The sequence below is a fragment of the Columba livia genome, chromosome 3 (genome assembly GCF_036013475.1).
Source record: "Columba livia isolate bColLiv1 breed racing homer chromosome 3, bColLiv1.pat.W.v2, whole genome shotgun sequence".
Classification (NCBI taxonomy): Eukaryota; Metazoa; Chordata; class Aves; order Columbiformes; family Columbidae; genus Columba; species Columba livia.
In genome coordinates this window covers 38127202-38146220 of record NC_088604.1, presented here as the reverse complement: position 1 = coordinate 38146220, position 19019 = coordinate 38127202, and the positions used below count along the sequence as shown (strand labels likewise).

The following is a 19019-nucleotide window of genomic DNA, read 5'->3' as shown; positions in this document are numbered from 1 at the left end:
GCACTAACCTGTTTTCTGAGACAACTTTCTCTTCTTGGGACTTGGCTTAAAAACAAAGCAGCCCTAGAGAAAAACAAAAAATAGAATCTTAAACATGAGCATCAATCTGACTAGCTCCTGAGGCCACTTTATTCTCTTTTAATTTCAGTGCTCCATTAAATAATTTTAACTGAATTGCCAACACCTCGAGGATATCAATTTGCATGTTGTCCCTTTATATTCGTGTTTCAAGCTGGAAAACTAGTGGAAGCAGTATCCCAGTGTATTTGGGAGCAACGTCTTCATCTTTCCATTACGTTCTTTAATTCAACCGCCAACTACAACAGCAGCAGATTCTTTCTCTCATAATGGGTTTAGAATTAATAGAAAGTTATTCCCTGGGGACAGATCAATAGTTTTCTTTGTATAGTTTCAGTTAAAAACAAAACAAAAATCAAGAGGCTTCAATGCATAGAAAAGGCGATCCAAACTAATGCAAGGAGTATTAAGTCACTTACAAAAGGCAATACATGCCCTAGCTACAGAGGACAAATGCATCCCAACTTGAAAAAGCAAAGATTGTTAGAAGCAGAATGACAAATGGCTTGGAAAAGGCTCAGATAAATAAGAACCATGGCTCCAAGCAAGTCCTCCAGATAAAAGTGATGTCCCAGTTAAATGAGCTTCATCACAAAGGAAAAGGAAATAAAACACATGTATTAGGCCCTAAGTTCTAGAAGACTTTCATTTTCCTCTAGAAAATCTGACATTTCTTCCCCCATCCTCTCAAACAAAAACTCATCTCTTTTGAAGAGTTATAATAATTTCCTATATATCAGAGATCATATGTATTCCCCAACTTCCACTGTGAGGTTCTTGTGCTACAGCAAGGGAGAAGGAAAAGCACAAGTGTTCAAATAGATAAACAGAGTGATTCAATTCTGTGTGTTTCTCAACGGAGATGCTTACACAGGCAAAGATTACTGAACTCAACCTAGGATAGGTCAGCCGCTAGCATAAAAACGATCTAGTGAAAATGAAACTCCAGAGGTATCTTCAATTTTGATCACAGGCACTAGTCTGTTTGTTAGGTAACTTTGGACATATTATTTCCTTTCTTATACAAATAAGAAATTGCAGTAAAACACAAATAACAATATTGGCCTCCTCTGAAAAACAGCCTTATGAACTGGAGATGCCTTCAGGTATTTCCCATTTTACATGTATATTAACAACCATTTAAAACTGGCTGGACAAATGTTGTAGTTATTGTACAGATCCTAAACACTCTGGAACAATTCCACTAGAAAAAGTTACACTACAGCCTTATTTATGCTGCAGTACACGTGTCAGAAAAATAATGCATGAGACCGCAACTGGAATCAGCCAAAATAACTATCATATATATATATATATATATATGTATATAAGAAGAAACAACATATGCTTAATCTAAGAAAAAACACAAATATTATTTAATTATTTAATACTTCATAAATATTGGATTTCCCTACACCACTGAATGTATTAGGGACCAGAATATAAAATGACAAAAAGTATTACACATAAGAGACAGGAGGAAAGAGGGGGGATGACATTTCACTACCTAACTACTTAATGACAACTGCCATTTTGAAAGGGACATCTACTTGTTTTGGATTAAGTTTTAACTTTGTTTGGAAGTAATTCCATTTACTGCTGAAAGTAATAACCTGCACAGAAACTTCCACAGCAAAGGATCCAGCTGCACTTTGCAATTCAGTGAAAAACAATATAAGGGACAGCAGTCTTATGATGATAAAATGCATCCCTTCCTGCTGTGAACCACTGCTATTGTTCACTATATGAGCAAGGAAAACAAGAAAGATGTTAAATATTCCAATACAACATTTTAAGTCTGCTACATATTAAGACTGATTAACATCCTGATCCTACTGTCAATCCTGACTACAGGCCAGGTAAAAGCTTTCAGCTCAGAAATACCAAGGTGATAATAGATATTTAACATTATGTATCAGTGACAGCACTTTCCTTTCTCCATTAAATTAGTTTTGGGGGAAGACAGAATGAATGTTTCAAAGTGGCAGCAAGCGATGCCAACGGCCTTTAGCTGGGAGTGACAAAACCTGCAGCCACAAAACCACTGCTCAGTTCCAGGTGAGGTTTACTTCAAGTATGAGTGCTTTTCATGTCACAGAATCACAGAATGCTAGGGACTGGAAGGCACCTCAAAAGATCATCTAGTCCAATCCCCCTGCCAGAGCAGGAACATCTAGATGAGGTTACACAGGAAGGTGTCCAGGCAGGTTTTCAATGTCTCCAGAGAAGGAGACTCCACAACCCCCCTGGGCAGCCTGTTCCAGTGCTCTGGCACCCTCACTAAGAAGAAGTTTCTTCTCATATTTAAGTGGTATCTCCTGTGTTCCAGTTTGCACCCACTGCCCCTTGTCTTATCATTGGTTGTCATCAAGAAGAGCCTGGCTCCATCCTCATGACACTCACCCTTCACCTATTTATAAACATCAATGAGGTCACCCCTCAGTCTCCTCCAAGCTAAAGAGACCCAGCTCCCTCAGCCTTTCATCGTAAGGGAGATGCTCCACTCCCTTAATCGTCTTCGCTGCCCTGTGCTGGACTCTCCCCAGCAGTTCCCTGTCCTTCTTGAACTGAGGGGCCCAGAGCTGGACACAATATTCAGATGCAGTCTCACCAGGGTGGAGTAGAGGAGCAGGAGAACTTCTCTTGACCCAGCAGGCCAGAGGAGAAAGGCAAGACCGCTGGCTATTGTCAGGCCACGGCTGAAGAGACTTGACAGAGCAAGGAAAGGGCACAGACAGCCCGGGCACAGGGGTGAGGGAAACGGCAGAGCATGAAACAGGACGGGGAGCAGACGCAGGGCACGACAGGGAGACTGGGCGGTTCCGCAACAGCTCCCTCGGCGCCGCACAACCGCGCGGTTCTCCCGAGGCGGCCCGGCAGGGACCGCTGAGGTCGCACGAAGGCCCCATCCCGCTGAGGCCGGGGAGCAGCCAGCGCTTTAGGCACGCCGGCCCCGCACGCCCGGCATCCGCCGCGGGACGAAGCCCCAAGCCGCTTCAGCAGGGCGGAAAACAAACCCGGCGGCCCTGGCGACCGGAGAGGAGGTTGGAGAGCAGCCCCCGCCCCCCCTCACCTTGGAGACGGAGCACGTGCTCATGTCGCCCCTTTGGCGGCCCAGGCCCGAAGGGTAACGGTCAACCCGCTGACAACGGAGCCGCAAGGGGAGGACGCTGCGCCAGGCAGCGGCGGCGCACGCGCACTCTCAGGAACACGCCCCGGCTCCCGGCGCGCCCGTGAACCGTTCCCGCCTCACGCGCCTCTTCCGCCGCTCTCCCCCCCTCCCCTGCGCAGTGGGACAGCCCTCTGCCTCTGCGCACCTCCTCCGGCTGAAGGGGGACCAATGAGCTCTTACTCCCCCTCCCACCCTGTTCGTGAACATGGTACGACTCAGCCCGCCCCTGGGCGGGCGAAAAGGAGAGGTGGGGGGAAGGGGCGCCTGCGACCTTCCGCCTGGCGGCGCAGCCATGGCAGCCTGTTCCTTTCGGAGGAGCATCGCTTCCCAGGTACTCCGCTCCCTCCTGCGGACAAGCCGCAGCAGGGGTGCGCCGCAACCGAGACCTCCAATTTGCGTCGTCACCCCAACTCCCCCTTCTCCGAGCGTCTCGCAGTGGGTCCGACCTGTTGCCGAGAGGCTCGGCGCGGGCTTCTCTGCCCCGCCCCCTCCCAGCGCGCGGTCAGCACGTGAGGGGTCAGCTCCGCCCGGCCGTTGGCGGGAGCACTGAGAGGACCTGGGTCCCCTTACAGCCCCTCACAGCGCCCGCCCCGCCGCGGGCGGTACAGCTGTGCCCAGAGCCTTGACTCGATTTCTCCTCCCCATGGGCTTAAGCCCGTGAGCAGTTAATTAGGAGACACTTCATCTTGGCCAGGATCCAGCCATTGGTAGCTTAGTGGTGCGGCCTTGGCGTGGTATGGGCCTCCTGGTCCCCTGCTTGGTAGGTGCGGGGTGTAGCGACTACATAAGTCCATAAAGGTATCCGAGGGTTTGATGGGACCCTTCATGGGAAACAAAAAACCAGCTATACATTGTGGAAAGCAAAATGTTTGGTTCCAGCCACCTGGATGATAAAGGAAGGTCAATACTAACATGACCATCTGGATGGTCAAAGAAGAAATAGTACTAACGTAATTAGATGACAGCAACTAGTCAAAATATAAAGGACCTTGGACAGGTTATGCTGAAGTATGTTTCTCATAATCGCAAAGAGTGATAGCCCAGACTCGTGAGAATGGTATCTCGGGCCAGATGACTGCCCCCAAGTACATGTGATGTGTGAATGTTTTGGGGCCTGATCTGTGAATGAGTGGGAACATAACTGAAACAGATGTAAGGTGTGTGGTGTGTTTTTAATAACAATTATTGATAAAACATCTTGTTTAACCTCTTAGTTCAGGCCCGTATCTGTAAGTCCTATAAATTGACAGTGGCTAATAAAGAGGGTCTCAGGCTGGCTCAGCTCCCTGCTCTGCCCGGCTCTGTGCTCCTTCCTGAATGAGGTTTCTGCCTGTGTGTGCATCTTTGCGTCCCAGTGTGACTCGTCTCTCATCGCCGCAATACATTGTGGCTTATCTTGGTTTTTCTAAGGCACCTTTAACATTTATTTGGTTTATATTGCTTGCCCTTTTTTTTTTTTTTTTAATTGCTTACGACAGTTAATAAGTATTTGCTTTTTTACCTGGGTTGAAAGTTGCTTTCAGATATAAATGATGCATCCCCCATAAGAGTTTAAACAGGGAGCAGTATTTTTCCTGTATCTCCTTTGCTTATGCCACTTTGTTCTTTATTTCGTCTTTAGCTTTCAAAGGTTTTGGATCTGCCACCAGAAAATTTAATAAAGTCTATATCTGCAGTGCCTGTCTCCAAGAAACGGTAATGTTTCCATTTTATCTTACAATGTTATGTCATCTTTTATTATTTTCTGTTGTGTTTATTGTTGCAAGAGCTGAACAGGACTTTAGGGAAAAAGAAATATAGAAAAAAAAAGAAACCTAAGCTAATACACCAATTATAAGAGACCTACATCTAATTAAATTGCTGGGGTTTTTTTAAGCAAGCTCAAAACAAATGTAATTGCTTAAATATTTGTACAAATTATAGGCAGTGGTTGAATGGCAAATATTTCAGCATGAATGATCTGAATGTGAAACTGCTTAGAACAAATGTGAAGTTATTGCCGATTTTTTGGCGGTGTTCTGATTCAAAGGTGTATTGATAACATTGAAGTTATCAAGTAAATTGCTTTTATTCATGAGCATAAATTTTGTTCATTCTGAAATAGTGTTCTCACCATATCTATTTTCTGTTTGTATTAGTTAGAGCAAAGTCAGTATTTGGCCTCCTATTGCAGCTTTTTTAACATAGTGAATTTTCAGATATCTGTGACAGGTTTATGTTTGCCAATTAGACTTGTCATATGCAGAGTCAGTTCAGATCTGACAGATTTCCCCATCGTTTCAACAGGTTTTTTTTCCAATTTTCATATTTTCTTTTTTTTTTTTTTCAGGCATGTTGCTGATTTCCAGCTTTCCATTGCTTCTGTAACAGAAGACGGTTCTAGTAATTGCTTAGCACAAGATCTTCAGCTTCAAGCTCAGAAGCTAGCTGAAAGGGTATGCTAATGCATTAATCATATATTTGATGAAATAATGAGCTTACAGATTAGAGGTACAACAGGAAATTGTATTCTTTCTCCATGCATCTGTTTGATTGAGAGTAATTTAACAACTGCAACTAGTGTAATTGTACACAGGGTCTTCACATGGAATTGGAGAAGCAGTTTTAGTTAAGGTTCTTGTGAAATTATTGTTTTCAAACAGTTTGAAAGTAAATAATATTTGTGAAGTTAGGAGGGTGTCTAAACGGTATGCCATGGACTGTACTGTTGACCAAAACTCGAGCAAAAAATTGACTATGCAGTGGCTTGAAAAATCAAAGACAGCGAAATCCAGCACCAGGATGGCAATGGAGAAATTTAGCTTGTGGGTCAGACAGGCCAGATTTTCTTATCCTTAATTGCTTGAAATCAAGGTTTCTTAGAACAGCATTATTTTCAGGTGAAATGGCAGTAGGTGAGGTGTTAAGACTAACTACAACATAAAAAAAAAAGCAACATACAAAACAAGGTCTACAGAAGTGACTCAAACCTTGAAGGAAGGGAAGGAAATAAAAATTTGGAGAAGTTGGCATGCATGTGGTTGAATAGAAGTGGAACCAGAAAGGTGATGCTAAGGTTTGAGGAATTGTTTGAGCTGAAAAGAAACTCTTTTACAATCTAAAAATATGTTGCTGATGCCAATGAAAAGGAGTATAAACTAAGACATTGTTGCATAAAGAAAGTGCAAACAAGGTTGTTCATCTGCATCGGAAAGTGGAAGTTTGAGAAGGCAGTTGGGTTGCTGTATGATCAGGAATTAAAAAGGACAAATAGAAACAGTTGTAATACTACTGAGAAGCTAAATGATTTTTCCGTTTCATCCTTCACTGCTGAGATGTTGAAGAGATCCATATCTTGGACACATTCTTGTAAGAGATGAATATTCTGATTCAGGTGAAAAAAGAACTGATGGTGCACAGATGGACAACTAAAACTGCTGAAGTTACTTAGAGATGATAGAATCATAGAATGGTTTGGGTTGTAAATAATCTTTGAAGGTCACCTAGTCCAACCCTCATGCAGTAAGCGGAGACACCAATAACTAAATCAGGTGGCTTAGCTTGTATGTGATCTAGGACCGTAAAATACTTCAGGCTGGAAGGGATCTCAGGAAGTTATCTGCTCCAGTCTCCTCTTCCTCGGTGCAGTTTGTTGGGGCTTTTTGGATGAGGTTGCTCAGGACTTTGGAAATCTTATCAGGTTTTGAAAGCCTCCAAGGATTTGACAGCCTCCCTGGGTAGTCTGGTCCAATGATTATAACATCACAGTAGTGATTTTTTTTTTCCTCTTCTGTGTAGTCTGTCACTTTAAAAGCAGATGCTGCTCCCAGTGGTTAGAAAGCTAGAAATTCTCTCTTTCATTTATTTTTGTGGCCTTATGGAAATTGTAAATGAAATTTTTAATAAGTTTGCCTTTAACGTCTTTATTTTGTATCACCGCATATTGTAGAACATTGTCATTAAAGTCAGAAACTTCAAGAAACAGCAGTCCAAAACTTCTGTCTCAAGTTTTATTTAAGATCTTGATTTTTTTTTTTTTTTGAGTGCTGACAGGTACTGTGTAAGTTGTCAAATGTGTCTCAGCTTTTGTCTGTACAAAGAGATCAACTCCTGTTCCCAGTCAAAATAAAGCACAGATTGTACACATGCAGGGACTGAAGTAAAACATATGTGTGACATTTCAGGCTGAGTTAAATTCAGAGCTATTAAGCATGGATTGGAAATAATGAAATCTTCCTTTTTTCAACAGGATTGATTCAATGATCCATTTGTGATTGCTTCAAACTGATAGATAGCATTTAATGTTTATGGTGGGTTAAATTAATATTTACAATGGTTTGAATTACAATTTTCCTATTCAGCTGTTTTCATATAGATTTTCTGTTATATTCTTTCAGCTAAGATGTGATGCTGTAGTGAGTGAAATCAGTGCTGGTCAAGGAACAGTGAACTTTACAATAAACAGGGAATTATTAGCAAAGGTGAGTACTATATTTCAGGTGCATTAAGGTAAAAATAAATTCCTCAATATATAAAACCACAGAATACTTACTGTTGTCTTAGAAAGTTATTTGCTGTATAAAACTGTCTTTTGTAAGTTCTTGAGGATCCCTGTTGCTGATTTGTTGTGTAGACCTAGAATTTGGAATGAAGCTCACAAAAATTTATTCTTATGATGAAGCAATGTGTCGGCCATGCACTGATAATCATAACTCCTCTTTTTTTCCCCTCTTTCTTCTTTAAAAGGCAGGCATGGCATCTGCTTTGAGTTTCTGCAGTATACAGCTCCAAAGTCTTGATCTTGGGTGTAAAAATTCTTGTTTAAAACAGAGAAGGATTATAAAAAGATACCTGAAATAAAAGTGTTTCACTACATACTTTGCCAAAATAAAAGGAGGCTGGGAAGATGTATTCCTCAGTTTTCTATGCCTGACTGAAATGGAAAGCTTCATTTGTTAAACTAGTAACTTAATGAAAGGAAGATACCCGCTCAGTCTACAGGAGTTGTGTCTCAGTTTTACTCTCTTTGAATTATTTGCAATAGCTTCATAAAGATAAGTGGATGGCTGGTACTGTTAGATTGGGGACTGAAGGAAAGCTTTGCTAGGCCAGTTCAACTAACTTGTCGAGCAAACTACATTGTGCTGATGTTCATGGCCTTAATCTATAGGGTTAGCAAATCATGTAGAAATGATATTGTATTCTTAGAAAATTAACCACACGTGTATTAGGGGCAAGAAATCAGGTCTTACCTTATACTGGTGAAGCCCTTTTCCTGTCAGGACTTCTGCTGAGTCACTTAGGTTTGTAATCTTCTTTTCCTGAATGGTAAGATCCTTTCTTCTTGCAAATTGAAAATATTTAGGCATGCCTATCAATCAGTTACTTTATTTATTGCCTAAAAAAAAAAAAACCTTTAATTTTTCATTAACTGTTTATAATCCATCTTGATAAGAACATAGCAGTGGACTATTCACTGAAAGAGTAGCGTCAGTGGTAAATTTTATTCATGGACAGAAAGTGCTTTACCTGTAGGGATTCTAGTTGGTTTAATGATTCACGCAAAACTGTGTGTCTGGCCTAGTAGAGTTTTGCCAGAAAAAATGTGTAATTAGGACATATAATTTTACGTTCTGTCACTGAGGAGATAAAACCTAGCAGTGACTTTGACTGATAGGAAGAATAGGTCTATGGATAAATTTGTCAGTTTTTGTGTGTGTATAGCTTACCTTCTTAGGTGCCATAATACTAAAAGAATTAACATTAACAGGCACCATTTGTTTGTTTGTTTAATTTATTCAGTATCTGTTGCAGAAGAATTTTAAGGTGATTGTTGGAGGGGAGTGGGAAAAACCTTCTACTGAATGGAGTCAACTTTCCTTTGCAGTTCACCTTGTTCAAGACCTCTCATCAGGAAGTTTGTCCAATACACACAGCTTCACGTACTAGGTTTTGTAGTGTGTTGGCATCTGCATGACAAACTGAAGTATGTAGGGTTTGTCCAGGGACTTACCTCGCTGTATGAATGCATTACTGATAATATATATAGTCAGCATAGAATTCCTCTAACCACAAATGGTGTTCAAGCTGTTGAGGAAGTATTTTCAGGCATTTTACACAGTCTCCATAGTTTTGAAGTAGACACGCTTTTGTGGGGACCATTCGCCATGTCCTTATAGACTCACAGGTGGGGAAAGGGAAGAAGTGGTGTTTGGACACATGATGATTGAATAGCTGGATTTCTTTGGCACTAAAGGAGCAGAAAGCAGGCTGGCATTTGGTGCCTAGAAAAAAATGGCAGTTTTAGTAGAATATGGATGTGTTTTTCCCTGTTCTTGTTATTGACTTAAATGACTTAATAGTTCTGAGGAGTCTTCAACTCTTGCAAAAGACTCTTGTTTTTCTGTTTCCCCATTATATATACATCCTCTCTTCCGAAGGAAAAGAATATTGGGCAGATGCTATTCCAAAAAAGGGTTAACAAACCAATACAGTGGACACTGACATAAAGTAACTAGAAAAAGGTAGAAATATTAATCTACCTCAAGTTCTTGGATGAACAACGAAAGCAATTTAAATTTATACTACCAAAATTAAAAATAGCTAAGCCTCTCTTGCCTGTGTCACTTAAACCACTTGTTGATGTTTAAATATGCTGTTAGAGTTATGAATGACCAAACATTTAATGAGCTGTTGTTGCAGGCTCTCTGCAGTGAACTGACGGAGAGGATTCTATAGTAGTTGTTTTGACTCTTATATTTGCTTTAGTGGTAATCACGAAGACTAGAACTCCCGTACTCCTGTGTGAGATTTCCTGAAATGAAAGAAATTTGTTCATGTGCTATTCAGGTGACTTGCATATGCATGGTACTGCTCATGCAGTCAGAGCTAATGGGATTTCTTGTAGGTCCTCAGTCACAAGGAGTGTGTGGGATGTCAGATGTGTCCCAAAAGTCTGGACCTGCACAATCCAGCTGTGCTGCACACAGGAGGTGTACCCTCTATTCACACCTTGACAAAAAACCTTGGATATAGGACAGGACTCATAGGAATTTCAGAGAAATGGCCAAACACCTCAAAGTGTGCATAGATAAGATGTATTAATGGGAAAAGGGCACTTTTGAGGAAGGCCAGAGGTATAGTATGTAGCGCTTTTAAAATTAAATCCTGTTGAGAATGTTTGGCTGCACAAGGAAATAAATTCTCTAGTCAAGTTTACTGCTCGTAAGCTCTCCTACTTTTTAATCCAATTCTATGATCTAGCTCTACAAGGTACTCTTTTTTATTTTAAGATGTGTTACCTGAATTAGGAGAGGTGAGGGTCCTGGCTAGAACCCTGTTTACCTGAGAACTCTCTCCTTTTACATGAGGTCACTGTTCTACCCCCATTCTTGGACTTATTTCTACTCCTGCCCACCAATTACCCCCAGGTTACTCTCTTGCCCTTTCATATTATGCAACTAAAAATGATAAAAACTAGACTTTGCACTTCCTTTTAAATTTCTGCCAAAATCAGCCTTGATTTTCACCAAAATCTCTGCCTGTAATTTGTCTTTTTAGTTGATCAGATGCAGCTTTCACAAATTAATGGCATTTTCATCTGCATATGAGATCATTTGCTTGGCAGACCAGTCATCTAATTGCTGATGTGAATAAAGGCTGTGGGATCAGACTCTTACGTGGTTGGCAAACAGTTTTCATTTCTTTCTTCCTTTCTCTCTCCCTCTCTCTGGCTTTCTCTCTCCCTCTCTCTGGCTTTCTCTCTCCCTCTCTCTGGCTTTCTCTCTCCCTCTCTCTGGCTTTCTCTCTCCCTCTCTCTGGCTTTCTCTCTCCCTCTCTCTGGCCTTCTCTCTCCCTCTCTCTGGCCTTCTCTCTCCCTCTCTCTTCCCTTCTCTCTCCCTCTCTCTTCCCTTCTCTCTCCCTCTCTCTTCCCTTCTCTCTCCCTCTCTCTTCCCTTCTCTCTCCCTCTCTCTTCCCTTCTCTCTCCCTCTCTCTTCCCTTCTCTCTCCCTCTCTCTTCCTTTCTCTCTCTTCCTTTCTCTCTCTTCCTTTCTCTCTCCCTCTCTCTTCCTTTCTCTCTCTTCCTTTCTCTCTCCCTCTCTCTTCCTTTCTCTCTCCCTCTCTCTTCCTTTCTCTCTCCCTCTCTCTTCCTTTCTCTCTCCCTCTCTCTTCCTTTCTCTCTCCCTCTCTCTTCCTTTCTCTCTCCCTCTCTCTTCCTTTCTCTCTCCCTCTCTCTTCCTTTCTCTCTCCCTCTCTCTTCCTTTCTCTCTCTCTCTTTCTCTTTCTTTCATTCTTCTGTATTCCTTCTGGTTTAGACTGTGTTGCAGCAGGTGTTGAAAGATGGCTCAGAGTATGGAGTAAAAAGTGAACTATTCTCTACAGTCCCTAGACAAAAGGCAGTAATTGATTTCAGGTAAGTGAGTGTGATGAGTCCTTTGAGAAAATTTCCTTGTCTACTGGTTGATACTTGGCTGATTGATATTCATTGCTGTAATGTATGATGCCTGCAAAGTTAAACAATATTTACAGTATTATATCCGGCGGTGTTTGATACTCTGACAACTTTGCCAAGTAGAATATAAGTTACGTGTAGGGAATTGAGGCTTTTTCCTGGATTATATTTTTGGTATTTAAAAGAGTTGACACCTCACACTGCCCTCCAATAAGAATATTCTCATTTAGTGCATAATAGCATTCAGTTTTTAAATAGGCTTATTTTATTTTGCTATCAAGAAACATAATATGAATTTTCATTTTTTTTCACATTAATACTTTCCTTCCTAACTTGCTAAAGCATCTGGGCGTTTGTCTCACTAAATCTCCACAATTGCTGGCCTTAAGATTTCTGTCCAGTGTAATTTTGTTTACAGTCACCTGCTCATGAAATGGAAAGTGGCTAACTCAGATCTCTTTATGTATAAATATTTTTTCTTCACTTACACTGCATCTGTAGGCTTCCGTAGTCACAGTAAATAAGAAGCTGACTTTGATTTGGAGGGTGAATTTCCATATGTGAACTTCCATTTTATTATTGGGGTAAACAGTTGTGGGTACAGGGCCTTTTTGAGGGGGGCACTGTTGGTAGAAGATGTGATTTTTTAGTTACTGGTTCTAGTACACAAGGTACTCTGTTCTAGTATGAGATTCATCTCTAATAAAGGTATGAGTAGAATGATCCATATGTCCAAAACATGTAAAAAGTGAGAAGGTATTATAAGTCCTTTGTCACTAGTATAGTTGGGTTTTGGGAGGTTCTTTGATGCGTGGTGTTTCTGGATTTCTTGGTTGGTTGGTTGTGGTTTTGTTTGGTTTTTTGTTTGTTTGCTTTTTCCCTGTAACACTGGCTGTTAACTGATGTTGGAGGAAAAGCTGGCAGGATAGGAAAGCTTACTGTCTAGAACAGAAGCTAATCAGGGAATTTTAAGGGAAAATGGAAAATTGTGGGTTTATTTCAGTTCTTCTGCTATATGCATGAGTTGAATTCTTTTGAGTTGATGATCTGGCAGTCTTGTACATTGAACAAACATTATTTGTGAAAATTTGTTACAGCTCCCCTAATATTGCCAAAAAGTTTCACGTAGGACATTTGCGTTCCACGATCGTAGGTAAGAATGGATTTAACTGCCTCTTAAATGTGCTTGTCTTCCTGTTTCACTTGACTGGAGAACACTGCTAACCTTTTGCTCTTCTAGCGGAGTGGCTGTGTCAGGCTCAACTTGTTAATTGAAAACCTTTTGCTTATTATGCAGTGAAGAAAAACAGCATGGTGTGTTGCTGGCAGATTTATTAAGTCACACATAATATAGTTTTATGACTGTGAACATTAAATGAAGTAGTTTTAAATTGTTCAACAAAGACACCCAGGCAGTTTTCATGGAGGTGTTATGAGAGTCCTTTGAATTTTAAATTTCTGATTTGCACTGGACTGCAGAGCAGTCAGATAGTTCTGTCTTGGTGGCTCTCTTGCAAAAAGCTGGCTTTTATATGTTAATTACTTTATGCCTTTATTATTTTATTACTGACACAGTTGCTGTCCTTTGTAATGGAATAATTGAAAAGTTTATTGTGCAGTACTCTAATGGCATATGGAAAACATTATTTCTGCTTCCTTTCCTTTTCTCACAATAAAAACTAGTAGGTTATTAGGAGAAGGTCCTATGGCATCTGTGCAGCTAATAATGCATTAGTTTTTACTTTATATATAATGTATCATGTATAATAGTCAGTTACATCAAGTTAATAATTTTGCCTCTTCATGGACTGATAGTTGAGTGAAGTTATGTATTTTGGCTCTGTATGTTCCATTTCTGGACTCTCGGCTATAGAAAAAAAAAAACACTTTCAAAAATAGTTCTGTAGATCAATGCTTGTCCAACAGTAAGAGAATGAATTGACTACAGAGAATGGAATTGAAAGTAACTTCAAGCTATGATACAGTGTTATAATAACACAAGAAGGGAAAGCTTTGTGCATCCTTTTCCATCAGTATTGTAATTAAACGGTGCCCTTGAAGGACAGGAAAATAGAGGAGGGGATATGGGTATTTCATCTTCTTAATTCTATGGTTGTAGCTAAGCTCAGGAGAACAATGAAGGGAGTTTTGTTTTAATAACAATTAGAACCAAGATGTAATTAGTGATCCGATAAGTTTGGAGCATATCGGTCATATAGTGTGTTAAGTGCAGAGCTCAGTACTGCTCTAGCAGTATATAGACATTCAGGACTTGATGCTCTCTATTTACCATCACAGTTAACAGCAGTTTGTGAATCTGAGTACTTGCTTAACCTCCTGGTATGAGGTTGCCTGCCTGTAATGGAAATTATGGATACTGCGCGCATTTGTGAGAGTACAAGAAGACTTTAAAGAGTGTTTTTCATATTCATATACTTTGCAGTGTGTACATGCACACACACGTGTATGTTTTTATCACTGTTGTATGAGACACTTTATGGCACCTTTCAAATGCCCGGTCTTTTCCTGCTCAGAATACTAATGCTTTTAGTTCTGAAGTATTTTAGCAAATTCTGTAGAGTAGTTCATCTGATTGCTTTTCCTCTTCATTTTGAATACAGATCATACACTAGCTGGAAGCTTTTCTGTTGGGAAATAATAATACATATTTTGTTTCCTTACCAGGGAATTTTATAGCAAATCTCAAAGTTGCACTGGGACATGAAGTAAGAAGAATAAATTACCTTGGTGACTGGGGCATGCAGTTTGGTATGTTTATGATACTTATTTTTCCTGTTCCCTTTTCTACTATATAATATGGTCTAGGTTTCCAGCTTCAGTTTTTGCAGGCCTGTTGGATTCACTCTGGACTCATAAAGGGTAGTATTGTGTTTCCATGCATGGAATGTGTGGTTCATATCCTTAAAATATGAACAAAACAATCCAGACTTATTAATCAGCAGTATGACCTATAGTACTGTACAAGAAATAACAGGAGGAAATTTACCCAGCAATGCCTTTGTCCCTCAGTAGCTCCTCTCTAAGATAATATATGTGTAGTTTGGGATTTACTTTTAAAGGGCAGTAAAATGTTTTCTGAGTGTGCTGGCTATACCTGTGGAGCTCTCATAGCAGAACAAACTTTGGTTGCTGCCTCCAGACAAAATACATATGTATTTCCATAGGTGTTGCATGTCTACTATGATACTGTTTTCCTTATTCAGATTTTGAATGTGTAACAGTTGTGGAAGGATAAGCTTGCTAATTTAACTGTGCCACACCTGTACATAACAATACAATAATTATAACAAAATGTATATTTTGTATTTGATTGTCTTTGTGCGTGTTGTGAGATTTTCTTTATAAGTTTTTTTTTTTATTCCCTCTGGAAACTAGTTCATTATTCACAGAGCATAATTAGCTCCTGTAGCAACTGCATATTGGCAGGTTGAGGCCCAGAGAGTTTGTATCTTTTAAAGATATCCTAACACTTCCCCCAAAATGTTCAGTTTCCCATTAAAAAGTAGAAAAAGAGAGGTGTGTAAGTGGAGAATGTGCAAGTGAATAGGCCTAGAAGACTATCAATCTTGCATGCATGCATGTTTGCATGCACACAGATACACGCTTCTACCTCTTCTGAAGTGTCCATCAGATAAGTGAGGATTGAAAAATCTTCTCCTGTGCAGCCCACCATGGGTTGATATTTATTCCCAGACCAGAGATCATTTATGTCCAATTGCTGGATCTATAAACATCCCTCTTATATGACAGTTGACCCATCCACACGATTCACAACTTTCTGTTATTAATCTTGCATTTTAAATTGATCCATATTCTCCTCTGCTTTTCTCATTTCCCTCTAAAAGCTGACTTTGACATATTCTAGGCATTTTGAAAAATACAATTATGCCCACTTCTTTGTCCTTGAAAGCTGGTACACCTGTGAAAACTGTAAAACTCCCCCACATCTTTTGCAGTGGCTTTTGAAAACAGTGTCCATATATTTATTTTTAAATGGCAAACACAAAGTGCAATGTCAACTAAGCAGTCACTTTTTGCTCATTCCAGCCCTTATGCTACCCCCTTCAGCTTCACTGGCATCACTGTTATGGGGACATTAATGAATCAACTTCATGAACAGAGCTGTGTTAAAAACTTAGTGTAGATACCCTACTTCTACTCCATTTATGTATCCAGATTCAACAGTGTAGGCAACATAACTAAAATGTATTCAGTTCTGCCCATTCTCCTTCTAGAGTGAATTATTGGGTTTTAGACAGTTGAGCAGAACATCCTTATGACTGTGAGAGCAGTAACAGCATATTTTTTTCCTTTGTTAAATTATTTCCTCCACACCTCATCTTTTCTGCTTCTGTTTCTGATCAATCAGTGGTTTATAGCAGAGCTTTGCTTCACTTAGGATTTATTTCATAGGAATTGAATAAAGAATGAGGTCATCTAAAATTCAGTAAGTTTCATCATTATATTTCGTTCATTTTTGCCCCTTAGACATAATTTTATCACTATGTTATTGTATAATGAATGTGGCAATGATGATTAAGCAGCCAAATGCAATGTGGTTAAAGGGCTTCTCAACTGACCTCCTTCACCCTTCGAAGATACTAAATTGTACTCCAAAGTCTAAATATCAGGAATTTTATGTATTTTAATACAGAATTTTCTGAAGATATAAAGATAACAATGCCAGTTATAATATTTGCATGTGTACTTGTTGTCCAACACACAACTGTTAGAATAATGTTTTTGACCTAGTAGTTCCAACTGTGTCTCTCAAAATGGGTGCTCCCCTTTTTATTTGGGCTGGCTCAGCTCAAATATATGACAGGTTTTATAACAAATAATCTAGTTATGCTTCATAAAATCATAGCATAGGAATATTATTGTAATGGTCCTTTCCCAGAAGCAGTGCTATAATTAATGATCTGTCAGCATTTCTATTACAAGTGCTATTGTCAGAGGCTTTAAAAAGTAGTAATTGAGAACATACTTTGCTGAAACATGGCAGAGAAGTTCTCAACCTTTAGGCAGTTTGGGGGCAGGTTTCTTAAGGTAACAAAGCTTATGCAGTCACGCTGTCTGTCCATCTGTCTTCCTGTCACTTTGCTCCTAGTAGATTTTGAACCCATTGGCCAACCAGCCAGATCTGGCAAAGAAAAATGTCTCCAAGAGAACAAATATTTTTTTGATATTGGGATAGTTGGCAACTGAGTAGGAGTAGAAATACAATGTAATGCCCTCTGGGAGGGAAAGTTAACTTCCGTGTTTAGCCTGCCGATTTACCATTCAGCACATCTGAGTGGGAATCAGTCCCGACATGTGCTGCATCTTGCCAATAACTGGTGAGTATAACAATGGCTGGGGATCACAGAATCATAATCACAGAATCATAGAATGGTTTGGCTTGGAAGGGACCTTAAAGATGATCTAGTTACAGTCTGTTTTCATACAGTAGAATAATAGGTTATCTGTTTTTGTAGCATACGCCATTATATTGTTTAAAAATGTAAGACATTTGTTTTATTACATACAGTATTAAGATTAGAACTGACTATGAAAACAACAGAGCAGTATACTCTGGGCTATCTTCTAACTTTGTATTTAATTGTTATTCAAGGCTTATTGGGTGTTGGTTTCCAACAGTTTGGTGACACAGAAAAGCTAAAATCCAGTCCTTTACAACACCTTTATGAGGTAAGTTCAGAGAAGACCAACTAGGGACTTCAGAGGACAGTCCATTTGACTTGGTTGTCAGTTTTGTACAGAATGGTATGTCTGCAGGGTCGTGATGAGACTCATGTTGGATTTGGACAACCTTGCCTGAAGGAACAGTGCTAGCCTGGGCCATGGCAGCAGAAACAGTTTTCACTAGGCTGTGGCAGCAGAAACAGGTTTCATTAGGCTGAAAAATGTCCCCCAAAAGGAAGGTAATCATAGAGATACTTAGGCTGCATTGATTGCTGCTACAACCACAGCCAGCTTGACTGATATCAACTGTCTTAACTGGGTATAGTTGACCACTGATGTCACTGTGTTAACTGGAGTGAAGTCTCGCATCTGATGCCATAGTATGTTGGTTACCAAAGTTGTGAAAAGAAGTGGCGTGTGTGCTGTAAAAATCCTCTCATTGCTAGTATTTTTTAGAGTAAGTAATATTTCCATTGCTCAATACACAATTCACTGTGGTTGGGAAAAGTGATCTTTAAAGTGTTTTGTATCTAATGTGGAGCCTTAGCATATATAGGTAAGAAGGAGCTCACTGTCCAGAATCCTGTTCTGGGTCTTGTGTCTTCAGTGAGTGTGGAAGAGCCAGGAACATTGGAAGATGCAGTTTCTGCTGACAGACTTTTAGGAAATTCCTTTCAGCAGTAGTTTTATTGCAGGAGGTTTGCCCTCTTGGTTGCCCACAGTGCTGCCCAGCCTGGTGCAAGTGCTACAGATTGCATTTCTGTGTGTCAGGGACAAAACTGAGTCAGTGGACTGTCAGGTTAGCAATAAAGATTGAGGTAGTTTAATGAATCTCATTTTTCTCCAGGACTAATATGGTTTTGGTTGCTGGTTTGCTCCATTCAAACATGCCTAATATAATCTGAGTTAATATTTTTTCTTTCTCTTTACCATTTGCTATGTCATTTCTTGTTTTATATAGTGCAATGTGCAAAAAAGGTTTTTGTCAATCTTTTGATACTTGTAAGTGACCTTTAGTTGACACGTGAGAGAACGTGACTTTATGTACTTACCTGCACAAATCCAACAACCACAAGGATAGGTGGACAACATTTTATGACTGGCTGATGTTCAAGCCCTCATCCTTTAAAAGGAAGATCTCACATGTTAATGGGGTTTTGTCAGGGTTCTTGTGTGTCACTGTCCAGTGTTCTCTGACTACAGAGCTGAATTCTGCTTCACCTTCGGTATGGGGGTTGTTGCTGATGCCAGTGTTCGGGCAGTGTGTCACAGGATAACTGTTCTCCATAAATCTATTTACTGGCAAAGGAACAAATTGTGTGTGAATACTTGGAGACTCTACAGCTGAATACATATTAGATTGTTTATGTGGCAGAGTAGCTCCTTCTGAGTTTGCCAGCTTTTTTGATATAAATTTTGTTTGCTTGTTCCCTCATCCCGGAGGCCTGCTCAATAAAATTGATGGAGTCTCGACACAGGTGTATTAGAGCTGTAGAGCTGATTTAAAGAGACGACAAGAAGTAGTCATATTCTTGTGGTTGTGCATTACTGCATATTATTTATTTTTTATTTATAGTTTCAGTCCCTTCTTAGGATTTAAATTTTGAGTACTTGAATTTTGCACTAAAGCTTT

The 19019-nt window shown here is 40.0% G+C and overlaps 2 protein-coding genes across 7 annotated transcripts in view; one reads left to right on the top strand and one right to left on the bottom strand.

Moving 5' to 3' along the window:
- The window catches only part of ORC3 (origin recognition complex subunit 3), a 37603-nt gene extending 34260 nt beyond the window's left edge, over positions 1–3343 (bottom strand). For all 4 annotated transcript variants that reach the window (XR_010471234.1, XR_010471235.1, XM_065056498.1 and 1 more), the window contains exons 1-2: positions 3152–3343; positions 9–63 (exon numbers count right to left, since the gene is read on the bottom strand). Coding sequence is in view for 2 of the 4 variants with exons in the window: in XM_065056498.1 (XP_064912570.1) it covers positions 9–63; positions 3152–3175 (79 nt within the window). In the remaining 2 variants the exon portion in view is untranslated. The remainder of the gene's footprint in view (positions 1–8; positions 64–3151) is intronic.
- Positions 3344–3412: 69 nt separating this feature from the next.
- Positions 3413–19019, top strand: part of RARS2 (arginyl-tRNA synthetase 2, mitochondrial) — a 39025-nt gene continuing 23418 nt past the window's right edge. The window contains exons 1-9 of one of the 3 annotated variants that reach the window (XM_065056506.1): positions 3479–3581; positions 4872–4945; positions 5580–5685; positions 7479–7539; positions 7627–7710; positions 11544–11641; positions 12778–12833; positions 14366–14449; positions 17316–17392. In XM_065056506.1, coding sequence (XP_064912578.1) covers positions 7531–7539; positions 7627–7710; positions 11544–11641; positions 12778–12833; positions 14366–14449; positions 17316–17392 — 408 coding nt within the window. In that variant the 5' untranslated portion in view covers positions 3479–3581; positions 4872–4945; positions 5580–5685; positions 7479–7530. Of the gene's footprint in view, positions 3582–3683; positions 4011–4871; positions 4946–5579; positions 5686–7478; positions 7540–7626; positions 7711–11543; positions 11642–12777; positions 12834–14365; positions 14450–17315; positions 17393–19019 lie in introns of those variants that run through there. The other 2 variants (XM_005499847.4, XM_021284005.2) reach the window with 2 other exon arrangements.